Below are 21214 nucleotides of genomic sequence, written 5' to 3' on the forward strand. Positions count from 1 at the left end.
GCTCAGACGGTACGCTGTCACCACTTGGACAGGTAGCCACTTCGGAGCAGGCCGTTTGGGTGCTGGATGCGGGTAGAGGGGGTGCCACCAGATGGGGCGCGACCGGTTTGAACCGGCTGTAGTCTGCCGTGTGAAGAGAGTCACCCACAGTCTTCACCAAATAAGAGGGAGACCATGGGCGTTGTCGGTGGGTAGCCACAGCGAGGATAGAGAGGACACTGATAGCGTCTCAGTGGGTAACAAGAATTTGGAAGGTAAGGACATTACTGATGTCTTCAATTCGTACATTCTTGTTCGCTGCAGAATTAAAAGAAACTGTGACAATGTTAACCAATCGGTGTTCTTCTGTTCTGGCTGATTGACATCGTGAAGTCACTGCATCCGGGTGAAAGGAAACGTAGCCTTCGCATTTATCATTGTAGGGATGGTGGTGCCGCACCTCGCTGGTTCATGCTCCTGCCTGTGTAGCGGAGGAGGCTTCCGACGAAGGATTGTGGCGAACAAAGATGGTCCACCACGCCCTTCACCCTGTTTCTTCATGCTCGTGTTCGGATTGGCCACTTAGCGCAGTAGTTTGGAGCAAAGTGTTTGATAACGTATTGCAAATAGAAAGTAAAGAGAGAACACTAAGAGTAGAGAATGAAACTATTATATTGATATATAGGGTATTTATATATTTATATATGATAAAAGAATATATCTATTAAAAAGACACCTCTTCCTAATAGATATTACTCTTAATAATGGATCACATGGTTATACCAAAATATATCAATTTATAACACTATGCACAGTGCACCGCTTGGGCTGGGAGGCAGAGCACGGATGCCGCGTCACTGCGGCTGGAGTGACCGTACTCAGTGGTGCTGGAAAACTCAGATGCTACACACATGGGCTTCATTTTTTTGATGATCGAGACATGAAAGGCAAGCTGAGGGGAAGAGTTAATTTCTCATCGATCTGACTTTTAGGTCCTCGTCGAGATGAGCTTAATTCAAATTTGAGGGCAGATGGCATTGACGGGAAAGGTGAACGTCCTGATGACCTCGATGGAAGCGCGCAGCCGTTGGAGCTCTCTGTAGTGGCTTTTGCTGAGAATAGCGGAGATTGTAGAGACAAGATCAACTGGAGATTTAATTTGTTATATTTTATTTCATTTAATCATGTATTATATGAGATAAATAGATATGTTCAGGTTCACTATTATTCTTCAATAACTAATAATAATCACATGCATATATATTGCTCCGATCCCGGTATTATTTTTATGACATGGATTCAATCGTATATATTGCATAGTTTTACTTAAAGGGAAATAAATTACCTTTAAGTTCCCGGAACTATCTTGCCATACCTTCTTTTTTCGATGAAATCCTGTGTACTTGTGACGTGGAGTCTAGAGACATAGAATGCTATGAATTTCTACACGTGTACCCCACACCTGGAGAATACGTGATGACCTGAAGATGATGCGTGACTGCATGCAGAGTTTTACACTTAAAAACAGGGGGAAAATGCAAAAACCTCTCAAAAGTCACTTGAATTTTGACTTTTCCCTCTAAAAATTATTTTGTTGCAAAAAATCCCCCAAAAATTTGGTTTTATTGAAAAACATCCCAAAAATTCAAAACAATTTAAAAAAATCAAAACAATTCTAAAAAAACCAGAGACAATTTTAAGATCTTTTGTGAATTTTTTTTCAAAAATAATATCCTTTGCATCATATTTCATAGAGAGGAAGTTTGAAAAAAAAGAAAAATATGCAGCTCATTTATTAATTCGAGTTAAATGTATAGTTAATTATTTACTAATCCAAAAATCATGAAACCATTTTTTTTGTCTTCTTACATGATTCTCTATCTTCTAAAAATACATGAAATCTTGAAATAGTCATTGTAACATGCAGGATTGAGTAAATATGTTGCAGATAGATTATTCATAACTAATCCATAACACCCCAAAATTAGTGAAACCACTTTTATTAGTTTACTTAAACAATTATTTGTGTAGGAAAAATAATGGTAGATATGACAAAGTTAAAATAATATGAGTTAATAAATGAGCTGCATATTTTTCTTTTTTTTTCAAACTTCCTCTCCATGAAATATGATACAAAGGATATTATTTTTAAAAATAAAAATTCATAGAAGGTCTTTGAATTGTCTCTAGTTTTTTTAGAATTGTTTTGTAATTATTTTTATTTTTTTGAATTTTTAAGGGGGTTTTTGCAACAAAGTCAAATTTTTGGAGAGTTTTTTTTTTTTGCAACAAAATAATTTTTAGAGGGAAAATTAAAATCCAAGTGATTTTTGGGGTTTTGTATTTTTCCAAAAACAGGGACGGTTGGGGCGCTAGCGATTGGGAGACTTTTGGGAGAGGAGACGAATTCGATGACGTGTACGAGGTGGCGCTCACCGGTAGTAATGACCACTGGGCACAACTTGAACTGCAAGGCCATGCCACGTACAGGAGCAACGAGGCCCGAGACTGCGTCATCGCGGCTGCAGTGACCTGAAAGGGGCGTCATCCGTACATCCGTACGAGGGGTATTCGTTTTTTCTAATATGAGAAAATAACAATTACTCATTTGTTATCATGTTCCATATACATAAAATAACAATTACTCATTTGTTATCATATTTCATATGCATAGATTTAGAACGGCTCGCATGTCTTTCTTAGCAGTAATTATTATTTCTTTAGAGTGGTAACTGAGCAATTATCCATTCGTATTCAGAACAACCTCCGAAGATAAGAATTGCATATACATGCACAGTCCTCAGAACTAGGATATGGTTGATATTTCTTAAGTAACATACGATTATGTTTGTTATATTATAGATTTATCTTATAATATAACTTGATAATATTTTACTTATAAGATTTTCAAATATGTTACAAAAGAAATTGCAATCATGGTCATGCTCTGGGGATTGCTCTGGAGACCGCACAAACAGACAACTAGTGCAATATTTATGTTATTTCGAAAGGTAACAATACTTCAAAAGGTTTTTTCGGATAGATGATGGGCACATGCTCCGTGCACTATCCTTTTTAAACAATATTTTTCAAGCACTTGAACAACCATTTTGTCTGATAGGGAAGGATAACTCTTGCTACATCTGCATACCATGCGATTATATGGAAACCCACTCCAGAAATCCAAAGGATTCACCTGATGTACTTTCGGCCGTGGTGACGCAACCTCGAGAGGCTCCGGTGCGTGACCTTCCAAGTGGATCGAGTGCCCATCCATTGAACGTTCGATATACATCCTTAAAAGACAGCAACAACCTCGGTATCGTGACATTGATACAAATACATTGGACTTTTGGTGTTGCTTCTTCAATGATTTTTTGTCATAAAAGACAGCAAAACCAAAATAATAAAATATAAACGGGTTAACATTCAAAATTGTTTGAGTCGATTTATGTCTGGATTGGATAAATAGCACTACTTTTTTCTTACTCAATGTGGACGAAAAGAAATAATTGTAAGTTAATAGAACCGGATCCACTCAAAAAAGAAATCTTACCATATATAAGTCCACACGCACGGCACATGCGCATGAACTCACCAGAGTTCAATATTGATGGCATCAACATGAGAAAATCTACGATATGTGGTCTACAGTATGCCACTCACCGTGAGACTTAAGTGTCATATTGTACCTGTAGACATATAAACTTATTCAGTGGCATATAAGTACTAATCTCCTTACCTTGGCGAGGCTGCCATGGAACTAGAGATTGTATGGGTGGAACAGCACACACTCTGATAGTGTTGGGTGAACAAAGGCACAAATCCAAGCACATGAGAAAACTTTCTTCACCTCCGACGAACTATAAGATTGTTTGACCTTCGATCTCACTAATGGAAGATTTATGGTTAGACGACTACAAACTTTTTTTAAATAACCAGAGTCATGTTGATACCCTCATATTCACCCGAGAAGATGAAGGTAGAACATAGTGTATGAAAGAATACATATGGATAGACTATCACACCGTACCCTAACCATAAAAGGAAACTTACAGGTCTACAAAATGAAGGGGATACCTGTAAATAGCCCAAGGCTAGCCATCAGGGTGGTATACTCTTGTCTCACTTAACGCGAGATCATCCAAGTCCAAGAGTAGGGGGCTGATGGTAGAGTGGAGGGGGTGAATAAGGTGAGGCAGGGCCAGTGAAGAGTGAGGGGATTCATATATATGAGCCTATGAGGGTCTAGCTCGTAAATGGAGTCAGTCTTACTGGTAGTTTTTAAAGATGGGAAATGATGTACACCTGAACTACCACGTGAATAGTTGGAATGAAACCACCCACGCCGAGTTGTTCGATCCAAATCATAAAATTCTATATATGCAAGGGGACTTTTGAAAAAAAAATAGCAACCAATGTTGCTACCAATATGATCATATGTATACAATAAAATTTAATCAAGTGGATCCCTTTTCCAACCTGTAGATTCTTTTACACGAACCCTAACAAAGCATACATTGTCCTCATTATTTTCACCTCTGTTTAGGGAAAGCCCGATTTTCTTTATTTTCCATTTTGTGTTTTAGAGAACCCCCCCCCCCTCCCACCACCCACCCCACCCACCAACACACACAATCATTACGGCACCAAGAACTCAAAATCAAGCAGAGGTCATGCTGCTCTCTACCACCAAGCTAGAAACAGGCTTCTGAGCATGCATTGGCTTCTTACCCGTTGTACCTGATGGTATTTTTTTTGGGGACGTAGTACCTGATAGTTACTTTGTAGACATGAACCAAACTTGATATGCACTGCGTCAGTGGCGGACTAGAATTTGGCGATTGGGTATTCAGTATTAAAAAAATGTTCAATCCAAAATACGAAAAGTCCATAGTAGCGTAAATTTTAAAGTATAAATTGTTCATAGTAGAGAAGTTTCAACTAATTAAGAGAAATTACAAAATACTTAAAGAAAATTATAATTTAACTTTACGTTCCTTCATGGCTTGGAAGCGTTTAATGATATCACTATCCTTAACTTGCAAAAAAAATTCACACTCAACTGCTGACCGCCGAACTAAGCAGTCACAACATGGAGATCATAAACTCCTGATGCTTGTTGCTGTGGTATGAGAAGGTGGGCTCTTTCCAGTTAATAGGCTGAGTGGAGAATGGATAGTATCTTGGGCTCACAATTTGCTGGGTAGTCTGATATATATACGTAGTATAGCTGCTATATAATCAATTTTTTTGCAAAAAAGTTGGGTATTCAGCTGAATACCCATGCATCATGGCGGGTTTGCCCCTGCACTGCGTTGTTCGTAAAAATAGAAAAAACAATTTCCATTACTTTATTGGAATGTAGTCCATTCCTTTATTAATCTTGAACAATTCATGTATGGCCTATATAGTTTGACTTTATCTGGTAGGATAGGTTTTACACCATTAAAATGTTTTATAATGATCGCTATTCATTAGTTCTTGAATCGGCCAAAATTTGACGTCTATGTATGTGTGTTTGCTATACGGTACGCATTCAATAGTTAACTAAATAGTTAATTAATTTCTTCTAGTGTCACTGAGTTGAAAGTTGGAAACTTCAATTTCAAAATTCCAAACTGAGACATCATAGTTTGAATATTCAAGTGGAGAAAACCTCTACTTGAATTTCAAGACGAAAGTTTCAAAAGTCGACTTGAAAGTTTCACTTTTAGTTAACTAGTGAACGCTACAGTTTCATCTAGCCATTAGTTTTTTAGAGGAGTTTTCCTTTAGTTGGTAGTATTGGCTAGTTAAATCAGTAAACTTTCATGGATAGAGGCTCCCAGTTACGATGCTTTATGAAAGTTTTGCGCTATTGTCGCCTTTTTTTAATCCAGCGGACTGCTGAATTCCACATTGGGTTGGTTTCCATTACTCCCATCTCATTGCTATCTTCAGGCCGTCCTAAGAAAGTCGTATTGGATCGGAAGGCACGGATTATGATCAAGGCCAAAATGGGCCTCTGATACGGATTTGGAGTGTAACAGGCTGCAGAGTAACACTCCAGCTGTCCTGCATACATCAGCAGGATGTGGCAGTGATTTTCGCTAACGTGACAATGATTCAGGATTGAAAAACAGACTTATGTGGCAGTTGGAGGATGTAAACCTAAATACTTCTACTTCCTATGTACCTAGCTTTAAACCTAAATATAATATATCTCCCTCGGTTGAAAAAAAAAACTTACTGTGCAACCGAAGTCAATCCAACCTTGGCCGCTGTCGGTCGCCCGCCTGCCGCCTCTCTCTCTTCTCCTCTCCCTCGCCGCCTCTCTCTCCCCTCCTCCCTTGCTGCCTCCCTCTTCTTCTCCAATCGGCGCTGACAAGATCTCTCTTTTCTTCACAAGAAAGAAGCCCAGTCAATCCCGATCAATTAAAACAATCGCGCCTATCGGCACCGGGCTTGCCGGTAGGCCCAATCTGTTGGCAGCCCAGATGCCAACAAGGTCAGGCATCTTGGCCAGCGGACGACTAACAAGGCATGTCGACCTGCCAGCTACCAACAGGCTCTTGCCACTCAACGTTGATCTTCCCTAGCCGACGTAGATCCGAAATGGCAACCCTAGTTGGCCGGCCCTCTGCCAATAGGTGCCTATCGACAGTCCACGTGCCGACATGTGTCTAGTCACCTATTTTTGCAATTATTCAAATAGTACACTCATTTATGCAATTATCTTTTTAGGAAGAGATCCAATTTACACCCTCCAACTACCATAGAAGTCCGATTTTCAATCCTGAATAACTACTATGTCAGAAAAAATCAATGCCACATCGTGCTGACATGTACTGAAACCGAAGAGGTTTGGGTGCGGGGGGTATTTTGTCCGGTTTCATCACTTAGGGATTGTAAGATATCTGGTTTTGTAATTCTGAGTTGAAAATCGAACTTCTGTGATAGTTGAAGGGTGTAAATCAGACTTCTTCCTAATAAATATATCCAAAAGTTCATCAATGGTAAACATGGGGCATAATTTTAAAATTGGGAAGCCCTAAGCTACATAGCGTCTAGCCTGATGGTCTAGCTAGACCCAAGTCACCCTGCACAACCTAATGGTATGATTGGTTGCCCGTATGGGTCTTGTCCACATGAATTGTATATGCAGGCTAAGGAGAAGCAGGCTGAGCAGAGTTATATTTGTTGAAAAGAAGAATGTTTAGTTGGTTTGATCAGTCTAGACCGGCTAAGCTAAATTTTTGTTTGGTTGACCAAATCTGAGGCTGCAAGAGTTGTGACTATGATTGGTTGTTCGTATGAAAATGATTTTGTGAAACTGACAAGTGAACTCGTCTGCATGAGCAGATGCACAAGCCTGCATCCGTCGGGCTAGGCTACGGAGGGAATCGAGCTTCCCTCCCGAGCCAGGTTACAGGTGTATATTTGCATTTGTTGGACCAGACTGAAACAATACATATGAGCAAGCAAATACACTTCTCTCTTATATTATATGCATCCGCCGAACTAGATTGCTCTCATACGGACAACCAATCAAACCCTAAGTAATCCAAACCGTACACTCGTCCTCCAGAGCCATTTTTTTTTAGAAGAAGGGTAGCGTTCCAGCCTTTTGCATCCGGGGATGCATACATCCCTTGTTGCATTATTACATCATCTCACCCTATTGCTGATAAGAAAAAAAAAGATAGTTATTTTAGAGAGGTTACATGATATTATACGGCACATAACATATGACTAAACCGTCAGGTATTCTTGGTAAAGAGCTCCATAGTCGCCACCTCCAAATTCTAGCAAGCCAGTTTGATCTCTTCCCTTTGGTCCTCCTTATGTTATAGTCTCCAAAATATGAACCAATATGTACCCCTAAAGAGTGCTTGCAAAAAAAAAAAAAAGAGAGAGGTTATTCCTCTCTTATTAAAGACCATATCATTACGGTATAGCCAAATCGTTCAAAATAGAGCGGCTACCCTAACCAGGATCAGTTTCTTTTTATTTGCATCCATGTCACGTAACGAATCACCCATAATATGATTAATATTCTTTGGCATGGTAATACCTAAGACAATCTGGATAATTTGCCAAATCGACTTTGCAAAGTGACACTTGAAAAATAAGTGTTGAATGCTCTCATTATGGTTGCAAAAGCAGCATTTGAGGTTCCTAATCTATTTTCTTTTGACCAGATCATCTTTGATCAAAATTACTCCTCTTAATAAATACCATAAAAAAATCTTAATTTTAAGTGGGAGCTTAAGCTTCCATAGCCATCGTGACGAAAGGAAAAATGGTTTATGAATCATCATATTACACATGGACTGTACAAAAATTTAGTCAAAACATATATTTTCATTTGTTAATTGAACATGTATTATGTTAGATACTAACCTATGCCAGACGATTAATCTATCCCTAGCAATAGGTCTACAGAAGAAAATATTAAGAGGTATTGATCTCACTACGTTCGCCACAATATCCTGCTTTCTCTTTACTATATTATATAAAGAGGAGAATTGCTCATTAAGTGGTTTTATGTTCAACCATATATCTTTTTTAAATCTTATTTGTATTGCATCCTTTATTTAGAAAGAACCCAATTTAAAAGTCTCCTACAGCCATATGTGAGGTCCCCGCGGTGTCTGCCACCTCCACCCTCGCCCTAGGCGCAAGGGACCCTGCCGTCGCCCCTCTCATTCTGTGGCGCGAGGCCGTCGAAGACCTTCTTCAGTGCCAACAGGAAATTGAAAATGAATTTCTTTTTGGTGTGTGTGATAAACAGAAGTATTCAACAAGTTGTCAAGGTCAGTTCGATGCCCAGTTGCTGTGGCCACTATCACTCGTGAATCTTGATTACTGAATAATGCAAGAAAAAACAGCACCAACTATACGAACATTCGGGTCTGTATATACAAGTACAAGGCATTGATGATTTGTGATCCTGGAACCAAGCGCCAAATGCCAATGCAAAAAACACCGAAACGAAACCACTCCAAAACCCAAAGACAGAGCTCTACAACTGTGCAAATGAAACACAAGGACTACGCACACCGGCTTGAAGAAACAGCGTTGGTGTTACTGCTAACACCAACCAATTTCCCCCGTGCTCCATGGCAATCTCACCAGAGGCCACCCTCTTCAATTTGAGATATCAGATCATGCCGATGGCGATCTCCGTCAGCGTCTGCGCCCCCTTGCGACAGGAAGACAAAACCATGGCCGGCCAGCATCTGCTCCCTGAGGTTCTTGATTGCCTCGTACCTCTCCGCGTCCTCGTCCAGGTCCTTGGTGGTTGTCCTGTCGTTGCTGCACCCTTCGTCCCAATCCTGTTCCAGTGCCTCTCCCATTCCTTCGGATCTTCGGTCGCTGGCGCCGCACTCTGTCCCTCTGTCCGATGGTGAGCCGTGCATTGGTACTGCGTTCTTGGCCGTCGTCTCCCTGGAGGTGGTCATGTAGCTCCAGCTGTTGCCGTCCATGTTCAGCTCGATGTCGCTGCCTTCTGAATCATCAACTTCACCGCATTCGCCGCCGTCTTCGCCTTCGCCTTCGCCTTCTTGTCCGTTCTTGTCTACGGCCAGACGATCAATGCCTTGGACACCTGATTCCGATGCAAGAACCAGTTGCAGGAGATGATCGCCGTCGACAACACGGTGGTGTTCCTCAGGAGGCGATTCTTGACGATCCTTGTTGCTATCCAAGAAGGCCTCGAGTTCTTGGCGCAGCCGGTCGACGACGGCGTTCTTCTCCTCGAACTGGAGCCTCGCCTCCGCCAGCTTCATCCGAACCCGCTCCTCGCGCAGCTCGTCGGCGAGCTGCAGCATCTTCCTCTCCCTTTCCATCTCCTCCCGCGCGCTCTCGGCCTCCCGCCTCAGCTCCTCCTCCGCAGCGCCGCCGAAACCGCCGCTGGCGAGCTCGTCGCACACCTTCTCCAGCCTCTCCCTCGACGCCCTCTCCCGCTCCAGCTCCCTCGTCGCCATCCGCAACGAGCTCTCGGCCTCGGCCAGCGCCTCCCCGAGCTTCTTGCTCGCCCTCTCGGCCCGCCGCCGCGACCGCCGCTCGCCGTCCAGCTCCGAGGCCACAAGCCGAGCGTAGGCCGCCGCCTTCTCCTTGTGCCTGCTCTTCCACACCCGTACCTCCTCCAAGAGCTGCCTCCGCAGGTGCTCCGTCGACGACTCGTCGCCGTGGCGTTTGTGCTGCCTGACGAGCTGGCCCGCGCGGCCGCGCGCGACGTCGAGCTCCGAACGCAGCGCGGAGAGGAGGGACGCCGCCGTCGGGTTCAGGCCACCGGCGGGTCCCAAGACATTGGCCAAGACTCTAACGAGCTCGTTGGACGCGGCCAGGCTGTTGTAAATACCCTGCAACTGCGCCATTCTGTCACCTGGACACGGTGAACTGAGGCCCTGAGGGCATGGATGCACCTGAAAAGGATGGAACAAGTTCATTAGCAATTTTGATCAGATGCCGATTTTATTAACTGTTAGTACTTAGAAGATGTTGAAAAAGTGATTGAGATCAAATGAACAGCAAGTTTACTGTGCTGTTTACTGTTGCTCCTATGATCTATCTGACAATGTTCAGAGCCTAGACTTGCTAGTGCTTGCAAGATGTGGAAGTGATTCAGACCAAATGTACAGCAAGTTCGGTACGCTTCTTCTTTATATTCACCGTTACTCCTATGATCTCAATGTCATTTGACAGTGCTTAGACCAGCTGGTAAACATGTAGAATATATATGATGCTTCTTGGTCAATGGCCAGATAGAGTTGATCTAGATTTCCATTTCCAGGAATAGGGAATGTAGAATTGCAGAATGATCAGGCAAAAGGATTAGTAGCATGATTAAGTGCCGCTGACAGGCACACAGTCAGAGCTGAGGCTGTCCCTGGCCCTCCTCTGCAACTGCATTACCCATTGAAAAACAAGTTTCAACGAACTCTGACAACCTCCGAATCTGCCATCTCTACTTGTCAACAAGATAATTCCAACTTAAGCCAGTTCATTATTCGCACCGCCGCGCCACATAGACCTTAAAAGGCGTTCGCAACTGCTCAATGACTAAAGACTATTCCTACCTATATTTACTTTATTTCATTCTTTTTCTAATTCTTCTCTCTGTTCTCATTTCTTTTATTTTCATATCATCTCTAACAACTTTATTTTCTCATCATCTCCAACACTTTCCCTTTAAAAAGATTTGTGAAGAAAAATGAGAGAATCTCGTAGCGAAGAGAATAAAGATGAAAATCCCATCATGACAAGAACCCCGAAAAAACCGTTAAAACGATAAAGTAAATAAGAACCACAAAAGGGTTCGATTTTCAGATGCCTAATGCCCGTAACAGCCTAGACATGAGTAGGATGGCATCATGTTGGCAGATGAATAAACTGTTTAGCCAGGTTGGTACGAGCCTGACGAACAAGTGGACAAAAATGCATGTGCCTAGCAGAAGGTATCCTTTGGAAATGCAACTGAGGTTTATAATAGGCTGTACCGCCTAAGCATGAGGCGTAAAAAATGTTCAGAAAGGGGTGGCCACTGGTAATTCCATGGATGACAAGCTTTGTAACTCACTGCCTCTTCAGAAATCGGCATCCGAAATACAGAGTCAAAGTGCGCATTTTCAGTTCCCTAACCATATGACATATTGCAGTAAATAACTCTGTACCGAACGAAGAAACTGACATGAAGAAGCTGCTGCTGAAAAACAGAGTATGGGAACTTCGAAGCAAAAAATGTTACTAGTTCAGTTGTTAATCAGATATGATGTTTCCAAGAGGAAGGCAGATGAACATTGTCATGAATAATCGACTGTACAGTTAAGGAGATCAAATTTACCTCCACCGTGCCGCCATTGCTAACGACATCTGAGAACCACTGGCCATGACCATGGCCATTGCGCCAGCTCCTCTCTCCATCGTCCTTCAAAGCCTTGCTCTTCCGTCTCGACATCTTGGAGAACTGCACCGAAACATCAGGTTCAGACTTCAGAGCAAGAACGATCGCTACAGAAACGAACTGTCGATGGCACAACACAACGACAACGATCACCTACCTCCACGGACGCGCTACGCCAGTGATCCGAGGTCCGGCGGGCGGCCGCCGCGTCCCACCCGATCTCCCCCTCCTCCTCGAACGCACCCCCCTTGTTGAGCTGCCAGAGAGCGCTGACGAGCTTCCGGGCCGACGCCGCCGACGTTGACCACGTCTCGACGTCGGCGAACCGGTAATGCCGGTTCCAGGACGACTCCGACATCCTCCTCCTCCTGCTCAAGCACGGCGACGCGGCTCCTCCCCTCCGGCCGGTCAGCCGCACGCCTCGCTTCAGCTGCGGCTTCCTCCTCCTTTGGGATTCCGACGACGCGCCCGACGACGACTGCGCGCACCGCTTACGGGACTTGGTGGTCGAAGGTCCAGTCACGGTTACCTCAGCGGCTTCCCTCAGCATTGCAGTTCTGGATTCAGATTTCAGCTTGAGATGATGGCATCTTCTTGACATGAGCAACATTGCTTACATGAATGATGAATGCGTTGACAAAAAAAACAGGAACAAGAATCCACCTGAATAAACAAGGGAAAAGAACCATGGACTCGCAAAAAAAAAAGGCAGAAAAAGAAGCATGGATGCGATGCGGGGCTAATTATGTTCTTGGATTTGCATAGGGATTTGGGTTTGCTTTTGCAACAGGGGCATCAAGATCAGCGCGGCCCTACTGATTCTGTTCTATTCTATTCTGTGGGGATCAAGACTCAAGAAGTAGGACTCAAGATGAACAGCTCCATACCTAGCTGATCAAAGGAGCAAGGAGAAAAGGCAGAAAAGAGCAATGGATGGAGGCAGCTTTATTGATGGAAGGAATAAGCATGCAAGAACTGGAAAACGAAGATGTGATCTTCACACATTTAGCCAAAAAGCAAAGAAATGCATGATCTTTCTGTTTCTCCTTTGAACAGAGAAAGCTACCATGTACTCGAGTCCCTCGTACCGAGGAAATTTCAGAGATACATTTGGAAATGGAGAAAATATGCTAAGTTAATAGAAGGTTGAAGGAACCAAGAAGATGTACTGCTGCAAAAGATTGCCGAGTTGTTACAGTACCAACAACGCAAAGATATTCGCCCAGATCGCAGCAGGACCACAACAGTTTCAAATGAGTTCAAACTGTCAAAGAGAAACAAAAGACAAACCAAGGAAAAGAAATTTCCATGGAACTTCGTGCCAGAATAGCGCGAAATCCTAGCATGACAAATTTTCAGAACAAAAAGGTTAGCTCTACAACAATGCAATACGCCATGAACACAGCAACAACATCCAGTCCAAGTAAGAAGACACCAAGAGCTTGAGAATGCCATGCATTGAGAGATAGAAAGGTACCCATCAAAGAGGATGAACGCCGAGTGTATCTAGCTCTTTGTAAACAGTGACAGTCAATTCCTCTTCTGCCCCATCAGGAGAAGAACCTGCATTTGCATTTGCAGCTGTTTGTGCAGAGACGATGGCAGACACACGAGCGGGGAAGGACGGAGGAAGGAGACAAGGTGATGGGTGTGTATGGGGTGTGGGGGAGGATGTGCATGTACATCATGTACGCCCTTGGCTGCAGATTGGGAGCAGCATGAGCTGTCTCGCTGTTGCATATGATTGGGGATTGGATTGGATATGTGTGCTTGTCTGCGGTCGTTTCGGTTCAAGGGGGGAAGCTTGCATGGGCCATGAGAATCGAAGTTAGCGTAATACGGGAACATTATTTCATATTGAAATAAAGCTTCCTCCATCTTAAAAAAAAAAGGCTTCACGCAAGAACCGAAGAGGTTCTCTGATTGCTGCATTTTCAAAATAGCCTTGATGCCCGCCTTTTTTTCCTCTTATAAGAGCTCGATTCTTTTTTGAGTTGGTTGATCATTAAACCTAGTGTATTTGGACTTTTGGAGTATGACAGCCATCCTCAGTCTAGGACATTCAGTTTTAGCAGCAGTATGAACAGTTGAACACCGACACGCTGGCAAGTGCCGAAGAATAACTAGGTCCAAAATCGCCTACGTTAAGGGATTAAAATTTCATCGAAATTTTAGCTCGTGAATTTTAGAAAATTCAAAGGGGAATGAAATGTTTAATTCAGGATTTTTCTTTGACTGACATATGAGACACAGAAAGCAGAGAACAAAACATAATTGAAATTTTAGGGAAAAAAATGTAAAACAAAATTGAAATCGCTGCCTACGTTTCCCTATCAATTTTTAAACCAAACGTAGACAATGAAACGGATGACAAGCTAGCAGCCCAGCTCAACTCAAACAATTAATCATTCATTAGTAGGTTCACTCCCCTGACATTAGCAGCTGAGTTAATCCTCCTTCGCCAAGCAGGTGATAGAAAACAATCCGCGCTGCACATGGGAAGGGGGCTTTTGCTGTCCCACCAAGCGGCATCGGCGCACAGGTGGAAGGCCGGGAGAATCGGGCGGCGAAGCGGGCATGTGCTCTCGGATCTCGAGAGGAGCAGCGCATGGAGGCAGAGGGCAGACATCCACCGAGCACAAGTCATCCTCGAGCCGCGCGAATCCTCCGGTCCAAGGTCATGGCGGAGATCTCGATCCCCTGCCGGCTTTGGCCGGCCGGCACGGCGACGTGATGGATGATCGTGCACGTCGCCGGCCGGGACCAGGAATGCTGATGATTAATGCAGATGTAGGAGAGACCGGGAGATGGTGCTACAAGCCTACAACTGCAATAAAGAAGAGGGAGCCAAAACCAGCCATTTGGGCGGTGTACACTGTTGGTGCGGCAGCAAAGCGTCCATGACAATGTACAGCTACTGACCGTGATCTTCTCTTCTGAAGCTCACATGCAGCGATTGCAATGGGCACATATTACCTATATATTGGTGCGTAAAAATCCTAATAGATACGATTTTAGGTTATAGTATTTGTCTATGAGTTTAGATGTGAGTTTGTATTTAAACTCAACAAGTACACATACGTGGGCATAAAAAAAACTTACATGTGCCTACTTTATCTATGTACCTAGTCCAAGCATCTAGGGATGAAAACGGAACGGGAAAATCCCATCCCGTCCCGGTGCCGTATCCCGATTATTCCCGATCGTTTTCATTTTTTCGGGACTTATTCGGAAACGGGATGAAAACGGTATAGGTCGTGCGAAAACGGTACCGAAAACGGTTTGATATATTTTCGTCCGTTTTGTTATTTTCCCGTTTTTATTCGAGATATTTCCGTTTTCGTCCCGTTTTTTCTTCGTGGGATAAGGCCTGAATACATGAAGGCCCATCTACTTTTATTATCCACCGTAGTTACCGTAGCCCACGAAGGCCCATCTGCTGTCATCCACTCATCCAGGGTTCCAGGCGCCAGCGGCCAGGCTCCCAATCCCAGCCGCCAGCCGCCGCCCGCCAGGCCGCTAGTACCCAACGCCCGGTCGCCACTCGCCCGCCCTCCAACGCCGCCGCCAGCTAGGCCGCCCGCTCGGCCGCTCCACGGCTCCAGCGCACCTGCGCACAGCGCACGCCTCCACCTGCGCACGCGGCACGCCTCCACTGCGCGTCTGCGCGCTCCTTCCGCTCCAGCCACCAGCCTCCACTGCAGGTCTGCAGCGCCGGCCGTTGCCACTCCACCCGCCGGTGCCCGCCACGCCGCCCGCTCCAGCGCACCTGCGCACGCCTCCACTGCAGGTCTGCAGCGCCCGCTGCCCGACAGCATCCGCCGGCCACCGCAGTGGTATTTCTATGTCAGACAGTGAAAACATTTGATAATATTGTTTTTTTTTCAGACTGACAGTGTCCTACAAAACGCATGCGAAAACATTTGATAATATTGTTTTTTTTCAGATTTTACAAAACATATTGGCACATCATTTTTAACAGAAGCAATTGCTGCCGTAAGAATGGCATTCAAGCTTGAAATGATGCTTGCACTCCAGTGAATCAAGTTGAGACAGTGGGGATTTTGAGAAAATTGCAATGGTATTTCTATGTCAGACAGGATTTTGTTAGCCATGTAATCTTACATTTGCACTTGCATTTTGTTTGTCCAGAGAAAGTAGCAAGTGAGCTTTGTGAAGTGAGTGGCAGCGCGATGCTACCAACTGGAGAAGCCCCTTCTAGCTCGAGGCCACCAGAGAAGTATCTTGGTTTAGGTCGCTTGCTCCTAGAGGCGCCGCCGCCGCCTACAGTCGACGCTAAGACCGACAGCTCTACTGCAGGTAAATCTGTGATGACTATCAATCATAGCAATATATCTCTTTATTGTGATGAAAATGAAATGTTACGATATTGACTGTCATTGTGAAGAAAATAAAATATTAGGAAGTGTTCTAGTCACTGTGATGAAAATAAAATGATGATTTTAGAAAGTGTTCATTCGAATTTCCCAGGACAATGATATAATGTCATGTGTTCATTTATTTGTGTTTTTATTCAAGAATCTGTTGTAATATCTAGCACGGGAATAAGACATTGCTCATTATTGGTTCTTGTATTATTGATTCTTGTCAGGACCAAAGAGAAAGGCAAACGAAGTTCAAAGTGTTAGCTCGAGTGTACATCTTGGTGTGTCAGCATCATCTACAACACCTGCAGTTGAGAGGGTTTCTATTGGCACCGATGGCAGTGGCACACACAGGAGCAGGGTGATGATGTAGCTCCAAATCCTGATGATAGAGCAGAATCTCAGACAACTACAAAGCGGCAGAAGAAGTGCACATCTGATGTCTGGCAGTACTTTACCAAGAAAACAGATATAGTAGAGGTGAATGGGAAGAAGTATGAGCAGTGCTGGGGATATTGCAACTTTCCAAATTGCAAGTCCAAATATAGGGCTGAGAGCTATCATGGAACATCCGGATTTCGGAACCATTTGAAGTCAGCTCATAGTATAGTAAAAGGGCAGCAATAACTCAAAGTGGAAAAGGATCATGGAAAAGACATTACTTTTGTTGAGCCTTACAGGTATGATCAGGAAGCTAGTCTCAAGAAATTGTATTTGGCAATAATCATGCATGAGTATCCTTTCAATATAGTTGAGCATGATTACTTTGTTGAGTTTATTAAATCATTGCGCCCTAACTTTCCAATCAAGTCTCGTGTTACTGCTAGAAAGGAAATCATGGACATATATTTGGAAGAAAAGGATAAATTGTATGCACAATTTAAAAATGTTCATTGCCGCTTTAGTGCAACCATGGACATGTGGACATCATGTCAAAACAAATCATACATGTGTGTCACCATTCATTGGATAGATGATGATTGGCATATTCAGAAGAGAATTGCGGGTTTCTTTCATGTAGAAGGACGACATACTGGTAAGAAGTTAGCACATACCTTCTCTGAACTTATGGTCAAGTGGTACATTGAGAAGAAATTGTTTGCATTAACTTTGGACAATGCTAGTACAAATGAAGTGGCAGTTAACGACATAATTACTGATCTCAAGGATGTTCATGCTTCTTTAGTTTGTGATGGTATATTTTTTCATGTGAGATGTGCCTGCCACATACTCAATTTAGTTGCTAGAGATGGTCTAAGTGTAATTGCAAAAACAATTGAGAAGATTAAAGCACTTGTACTAGCTGTAAAGGGCTCTCCGTTGCAGTGGGAGGAACTCATAAAGTGTGCCACTGAGTGTGGGTTGGATACAACGAAGGGTCTCTCACTTGATGTTTCAACTAGGTGAAATTCAACCTATCTGATGCTGAGGGATGCCTTGTACTACAAGCCTGCTTTTGTGAGGCTTAAGTCCTCGGATCGCCGTAGGTACGAGAAAATTTCTCCATCTTCTGATGAATGGAATATGGCTATAACTATTTTTCAGTGCTTGATGAAATTCTATAATCTTACTGAACTTCTCTCTGGTACTTTATATCCAACAGCAAATATGTTTTATAAAGGTTTCTGTGAGATAAAAGAATTGCTTGGTAAATGGAAAGTTAGTGAAAGTTTCATTATTAGTGAAATGACAACTGCTATGGATACAAAGTTTGAGAAATATTGGAACAAGTCTAGTACTGCTCTTGCAGTGGCATGCTTCCTTGATCCTAGGTAAAAAAAAAAGCTTGTAGAATTTTACATGAGAAAGTTCTATGGTGGTTTATATCAAGTTCACCTTGAAGAGTTTGTTAGTGTTGTAAAGAAGGTAAGAGTAATGTGAATGAACCTACAAACCCAGTAGATGAGCTCATGGGAAATAGAAATGATGAACTAGAAAGCTTCTTATATGATGATTGTGGCCCTGATAGAGATGGCCTAAGTGAATTGGACAAATACATGGCAGAGCCACTTTTGAAGCAGAGCTAATTTGACATTTTAGCATATTGGAAGAACCATACAGAAGATTATCCTATTCTTTCACAAATTGCCCGTGATATGATGGCCATACAAGTATCAACGGTTGCTTCAGAGTCTGCCTTTAGTGCTGGTGGCCGTGTCATTGATCCTTATCGCAGCCGTCTTGATCCTGAGATGGTACAAGCATTAATTTGCACCAAAGATTGGGTAGCTGCAGGAAGAAAAAGTGATAATTTAAATAGTTTGCCATTTATAATTGTGCATTAATTAGTTATTTTCTTTGTCATTGCATATGATGTATGTGTCTTTATTTGATTTTTTAGATTCCAAGAAATTTTCTTCCATTGTGGATGATCTCGAGGTTCTAGAGACCATTTCTAATAAACTGATGCATGAGGTATCCTCTCATGGTACAAGGCTAGAGGTGCATAGAATCTCTTGGTCATTTTGATGCATAGATGTCCGAAGCTGATCACACACTCGCTCTCTAGCTATGCTCTCTTTTTTTTTGTTCTTCATGTACAGCCTGACTAACATGTCCTTTTTTCATGCATTGTAAAATTACAGGAGAAAGAAGAAGAAATAGCAAGTGATCCAGATGTGATGAATGATTATGAGCAGCTGTAGGCCGAGAGTGATTGAAGAATGTTTATGTTCATGTTTTGTTGTCCTATTATTGTCATATGTTGACGTTGTGGTGGACTAGTGGTTCGATGTTATTATGTTAAGACTTTGTGTGGTTGTATGGATATTTATACTATCGTTCACTTATATATCTGTTTGAGACTTATTGTTTGTGTGGTTAAATATATACATGTCATCGTTATGTTATATCACATGTTATCTCACTAAGCATGGATGATGCATTTATTGTAGTCATGTTAAACTTATACATATTGACACATCTTGATGGTTTTGTGGGTTTTTATTTTCGTTGTGTTTTTCGAATCCCGACCGATACTGCCATTTTCCCTATCGGATTAGTTCGTTTTCGACCATCCGATTATGTCCCGACCGTTTCCGTTCCTGTCTATCCTGTTTTCGTTTTCGTCCGGCTGAGAAAATGTGAAAACGAAAATGGTTAGAGGGTTTTCCCGACCGTTCCCGTCCGTTTTCATCCCTACAAGCATCTGACATGTATACCAAATACTTATATAATCTAGCAGGTGTATCCAAATACTTCTACATTGTTTTTTTCCATGTTATTCATTGCCCTTGATTTTTTTTAATACTCTAATTTTTATGGGCACAATTTGTAACTAGTATATCTTTAAATAGATGTTTCTATATTCTCTAAATATAAGTATGACCCGAAACATAATATCTAAAGGAGGTGACCGTCGAAGACGTATGAGCTCATAGCGATCATTTATTCACCAAAATATGAGGGGTCTCTTATATCACTGATAAGCATTTGTTTGTACCCGTGAGTACATGGTGCCTACGGACGATAGACATGGATTTTATTTCTTACAGATGGTAGGTAATAGATGCAGATATGGGTTTAAAAATTAACTTATGGGTATAAGTTTGTATATGACACGGATCCTCTACAGTTGTCACTGGCAATTGCAGAGAGCTACAGTGTAGTGCATTAGGAGCACTCCACAGCCGTTGATTTGGAGGTAGATGGATTGGATCAACTGCTACAGAACGCTACAGTACCCGGTGCTACAGTACAGATCCGTGGCACAGTAGAACCAAACTCTATAGCTGCAGTAATCCTCAGTAAACAGTGATTAATTAATGCCGAAGACTGTAGTAGCAGACTCATATTACTGTACAACACAGTAATCCTCTGCATTAACCGTCCTTAATGCAAAGGATCCGTGTCCGTTTGTATAGCCCCTGTCTGGATTAATCATCAGCACTATGAATTGGGCGTCATGTGTTGTTTTTTGGAAAGTGGGCTGGGCTTTAAAGTTGGATTGGGCTTAAGCCGGTCATGAGGACTCTAGTAACAAGCTTTGGGCAGGGCCTTTCATCAGGCCAGACACGAAGGCTAGCACATCCCAGACCAGCGGAACGTCGGGATAATTGCGACTGATTGCCTCGAGGTGACCAAGCACTTAGAGGTTATTTTAGATGAAGTAATATGGATTATCTCAGTATTCTTATCACATGATGCACATAATCATTCATTTTTATTGTATAAAATACGATTTAGTTTTCACATTATTTCTTCTTTTAGTCTCCTATATAATAAAAGCTCATAAAATTCAAATAATTTACTCATTTTTCTCGTTCACTCTTGTCCTTCAATCTTTTCATCTTATTACTGGCTACGGCAATAAAGTTTGCTTTACTAATAAAAATAAATAAAAAAATTAGGAAATAATTAATAGATAATCTTCTCTATTTTTTGGATCCTATCTGAATCAAACTAGGGTATCACTCCTGACTTTTTCGTTCGGCGACTCTCTTGTAACACATCCACATTTTCATATATTTAGTTTGTGATTATTGTTACCACATTCAATATTTATATTTCCGTTGCAACAAACAAACACTTAGCTAGTTATTACAAAGTTGGTCTCAAAACCCAACACACCGGGTAGGAATGAAAGAAATCTCAGATGCATGATCATGGCTCACAAAAATTCAAAAACAAATTCTATTACTGAACCGTCACCATATCTGACAAAATTTTTCATCAATATGGTCTCCAGACCACGGCATGCCTCTTTGAAACATGGCGCTCTTCCTCTCTCTCTGTGGCAAGCACTTAGAAGAGGTAAAAAGGTGCAGCTATTTTGCCATCCTTTAGGAGATTAAGACGAAGTCGACGATTGCCCGAGACCTGTGCTTTTAAGCATGAAGGCAGGAGCGACAACGGAAAAGCTCGTAATTTGGTCAAGGCGGCTGCTATGCTTGGCCCTGGACGTCATGTGTTGTTTTCTAATCCCCTGGATATCTACGTTTTTACCTTTAAACTTTATGAT

General features: G+C 42.5%; 1 protein-coding gene and 1 long non-coding RNA gene across 2 annotated transcripts; one reads left to right on the forward strand and one right to left on the reverse strand.

The window, feature by feature from the left end:
* Positions 1-8864: 8864 nt before the first annotated feature.
* LOC133920540 (uncharacterized) lies at positions 8865-13560 on the reverse strand. Its single transcript, XM_062365153.1, has 4 exons — positions 13347-13560; positions 12027-12426; positions 11810-11932; positions 8865-10391 (listed from the first exon to the last, which is right to left on the reverse strand). The coding sequence occupies exons 2-4, from the start codon at positions 12417-12419 to the stop codon at positions 9093-9095; spliced, it is 1815 nt and encodes a 604-aa protein (XP_062221137.1). The 5' UTR covers positions 12420-12426; positions 13347-13560; the 3' UTR covers positions 8865-9092.
* Positions 13561-17543: 3983 nt separating this feature from the next.
* LOC133920541 (uncharacterized) lies at positions 17544-19150 on the forward strand. The gene is made up of 3 exons (XR_009910117.1): positions 17544-17741; positions 18596-18669; positions 18840-19150. It is a non-coding gene; the product is annotated as an uncharacterized LOC133920541 (long non-coding RNA).
* Positions 19151-21214: the final 2064 nt, after the last annotated feature.

The sequence above is a fragment of the Phragmites australis genome, chromosome 6, assembly GCF_958298935.1.
Source record: "Phragmites australis chromosome 6, lpPhrAust1.1, whole genome shotgun sequence".
NCBI classification, from domain to species: domain Eukaryota; kingdom Viridiplantae; phylum Streptophyta; class Magnoliopsida; order Poales; family Poaceae; genus Phragmites; species Phragmites australis.

Excerpts from the sequence above, each read along its gene's own strand:
- LOC133920540 (XM_062365153.1), bottom strand. The coding sequence starts at position 12,419 with ATGCTGAGGGAAGCCGCTGAGGTAACCGTGACTGGACCTTCGACCACC. Across the intron at positions 11,933-12,026 it reads GGCGTAGCGCGTCCGTGGAG|TTCTCCAAGATGTCGAGACG; the intron begins GTAGGTGATCGT and ends GTTTCGGTGCAG. Across the intron at positions 10,392-11,809 it reads GCAATGGCGGCACGGTGGAG|GTGCATCCATGCCCTCAGGG; the intron begins GTAAATTTGATC and ends CATCCTTTTCAG.